Source organism: Aureococcus anophagefferens (assembly GCF_000186865.1).
Source record: "Aureococcus anophagefferens unplaced genomic scaffold AURANscaffold_22, whole genome shotgun sequence".
NCBI classification, from domain to species: domain Eukaryota; class Pelagophyceae; order Pelagomonadales; family Pelagomonadaceae; genus Aureococcus; species Aureococcus anophagefferens.
The window spans coordinates 279,375-282,509 of NW_008705582.1; the positions used below are offsets into that span (position 1 = coordinate 279,375).

At 49.0% G+C, this 3,135-nt stretch overlaps 1 protein-coding gene across 1 annotated transcript; it reads left to right on the forward strand.

The window, feature by feature from the left end:
- Window positions 1-222: 222 nt before the first annotated feature.
- AURANDRAFT_30784 (hypothetical protein) lies at window positions 223-2,682 on the forward strand (the record flags this gene model as incomplete). The annotated part of the gene is made up of 1 exon (XM_009041568.1): window positions 223-2,682. One exon carries the CDS (start codon window positions 223-225, stop codon window positions 2,680-2,682), a length of 2,460 nt encoding a protein of 819 aa, XP_009039816.1.
- Between the last annotated feature and the right edge of the window lie 453 nt (window positions 2,683-3,135).

Below are 3,135 nucleotides of genomic sequence, written 5' to 3' on the forward strand. Positions count from 1 at the left end.
GTGGCTGCGCCATCCAAGCGCGGCCCGTCGGCCTTCATTCCGGCACCCTTAGTTGAATTGAGCTCAGCCCCCCTTCGAGGGAGGAGTTTACCTTGCTTCCTTTCGCTTCAGGCTAGTGGGAGATACGAAAGGCCAAGTGGACGGAAATATGTATCATTGATCGACCGCGTTGAACGACTCAGTTTAACGCGACACAAGTTTTAAATGGACGATGAAGCATTCATGTCTCGGATCAGCGAGGCCCAATTCGCTCCTTACACGAAGGAGTACGACGAATTGGCGGTAGTTTTGGAAACGTGTAACCAAAACGCATCGGCTGCACAGGCTAAAATCGACGAGCAGACCGCAGAACTTACTATGCTGCGTGACACAACATCGTCGACGACGCGATCTCTAGAGGAAATAACTAGTCATAAAAAAACTATTCAAGCGGCAATAGAAGCGGGCGCGCGAAAGATGTCAGTCCTCCGAGAGCAGGAAAAGCAAAATCGCTCGCGTGTAAATGAATTGTATGGAGCAATTGATGATCTTAAACTCAAGCTTCAAGGTGGATCTGGCTGGAGTGAAGAGCAAGAACAACAGAAGCAAGAGGTCATCGAAAAAATTGAAAATTTGAATCGAAGCCTGGAGTCTAAAAATACCCTTTCTTCAGGCCTACGTTCAGACATCGCAAAGCTTCAAGTCTTAGTGGAGCAAGGGGAGTTTGATGTGGAGAAAGAGTCGACAAGGATTAAAGAACTCAATACGCAGGCGGAAGCCAAGCGTGAAGAAGCGGCGCTCGAGCAGCGTGCCAAAATGGCACTTGAGCAGAGACTGCAGAAGCTGCAATTGGATATGGAGGAGCAGGTGGCAGTGCTGATAGAGCGCGAAAGCCGTGCACGGGTTGAGGAAGCATCAATCGTCGAAACAGAGGCACAATTGCGCGAGTCCAAGAAGGAAATGGAGCGCTACCTCAAAGACTACGAGAAACTGTTTCAGGAGACGCAACGCTTGACAGAACAGCTTGAATCACTCATGTACTCAAATGAGACAACGGAGAATGAAAACGAAGTGCGGCGGCGTGATGTGAGTGTACGCGAAAGGAACGTCAATACCCTTAAAAGCGAATCTTCTCAGCTTAATAAGGCCAAAGATGTAGTTTTGAAGAAGCTAGCGGCGGCTGAGAAACAGCGGGAGACCTGGGAGCAGGAACGTGAAGAGCTGCGATCACGTATTGCTCAGCTTTCAACACTGGAGATAAGGTCTGCGTGGAGAGAGGGCGAGGGCTTCAAGAAGCAGCTCGAAGACCTTGCACGGGAGAGAGAAATTTTGAGCCGCAAGCTTGGAAGTTCAGAAAAAACTGCTCAGTTGATCTTTGATTTGACCAAGGTGAACCAGAATGCGAAAAAGAATCTTCAGAACGAGGTAAATGGCTACACAGCGACGGTCAAACTCCAACGTGAACAAATTGAGTCACTTGTACAAGATCGCGAGAGACATGAGCAGGAGGCCAACGCAGCATCGCGGAAATATTACGTAGCCCTGGAGCAGCTCAAGCTGCAAGAGGTGCAAATTTCAGATTTGCAACGCAAGATTATTGATGGCGGCGCGCGCCTAAAGCAACAACAGAATCTTTATGAAGCAGTGCGAAGTGATCGGAACCTATATTCAAAGAATCTTATTCAGTCACAAGAGGAGATCGCGGAAATGAAGCGCCGATTTAAAATAATGAATCATCAAATTGAGCAACTCAAGGAGGAGATAACGGTGAAGGACCACAGTCTCGTCAAAGAGCACTTCAATCACCACAATGTTGATAAGGAGCGGGAATCCCTAAAAAACGAGCTCACTAAGATCCGAAAGCAAATTGTCTCGAGCGAGCAAATCATTTCTAATCAGCGTGCTGAGATCCAAAAACTATCCCAAATCATCCAAGAGGCCGATGAAGAACGCCAGCGCCAACACAAGGAGCATGATGCCATTGTTGGGGAGCGCAATATTCTCAGTTCCCAACTTATCCGCCGCAATGATGAGCTAGCTACCGTTTATGAGAAAATGAAGATAAATTGGTCTTCGTTGCAGCGAGGTGAGACTCGCTTTGCTGAGTGTGCGGCTGAGGTTCAGTTCTTGGTGGAACGCATCCAGGAAATGCGCAGGGAACGTGACGACTCAGCCCTTCAAATGAGCTCAATTCACGACCTCCGCTATACTCTCCACGCCCTGGAGTCTGATCTCCTTCAGGAACGAAATAAGATAAAGGCACTACAAGAAGAACTCGAACGGCCGCTAAACGTGCATCGTTGGCGTATGCTTGAGTCCTCTGACCCGCAGCGTTTTGAGATGATTAAAAAGATCCAGGGTCTCCAGAAAAGGATCATCCAGAAGACCGAGGATGTCTTCGAAAAGGAAGCTCGCATCCAAGAGAAGGAACGACTCTACATAGAGCTAAAAAATGTCCTTGGGCGACAACCTGGTCCAGAGGTTGCAGAACAGCTTGCCCTTTACGAATCGAGTCTACGTGAGAAAAATGTGCAGATGAAGGCGATGACAGCCGAGCTTGATATGTACAAGCAGCAGGTAGCTGAGTTTCGCGGTGATATAGATGGCCTTGCTCATGACCTTGACACACTCAAAGAGAAGTGGCTTCACGCTAGGCTGTCCGGAGGGCATGTCCCCGACAATGACCGAGGTGCAAAGCAATAATGACCCGTTGAACGCGGCGAATTGCGCAGGTTGAATTGTGCGAGGGATTTTTTCACCAGGGAATTGGCCACTGCCACTTGCCAGTGTGATACTAGTGACTTGGTGTGCCAATAACAACCGCACGAAGCGACCTCAGAGCTGTTGCGTGTATGGAATCTGACTTTTCCTCTGCAAGACCCCCCTTTGTAGCATGGAGCCGGAGATTGTAGATAGCAGTCACCACACCACAGGATGCTGGGGCCTTGATTAGGAGTTCCGTGCTCATATTGCTGGAGCTAAGTCCGGCCACGGTATTTTCTGGGACATGCCGCCCACCGGCCTAGGTGCAGGGTGGAAATCGAACTCCCAAGTTCACTTTCGGACGGCTCAGCAGCCCCCAAAAGAACCTCCTAGAAGGCAACTTGCCGTAAAGTTGATGTAAAATTGAACTAAAATGCACCAAGAACAACCTCC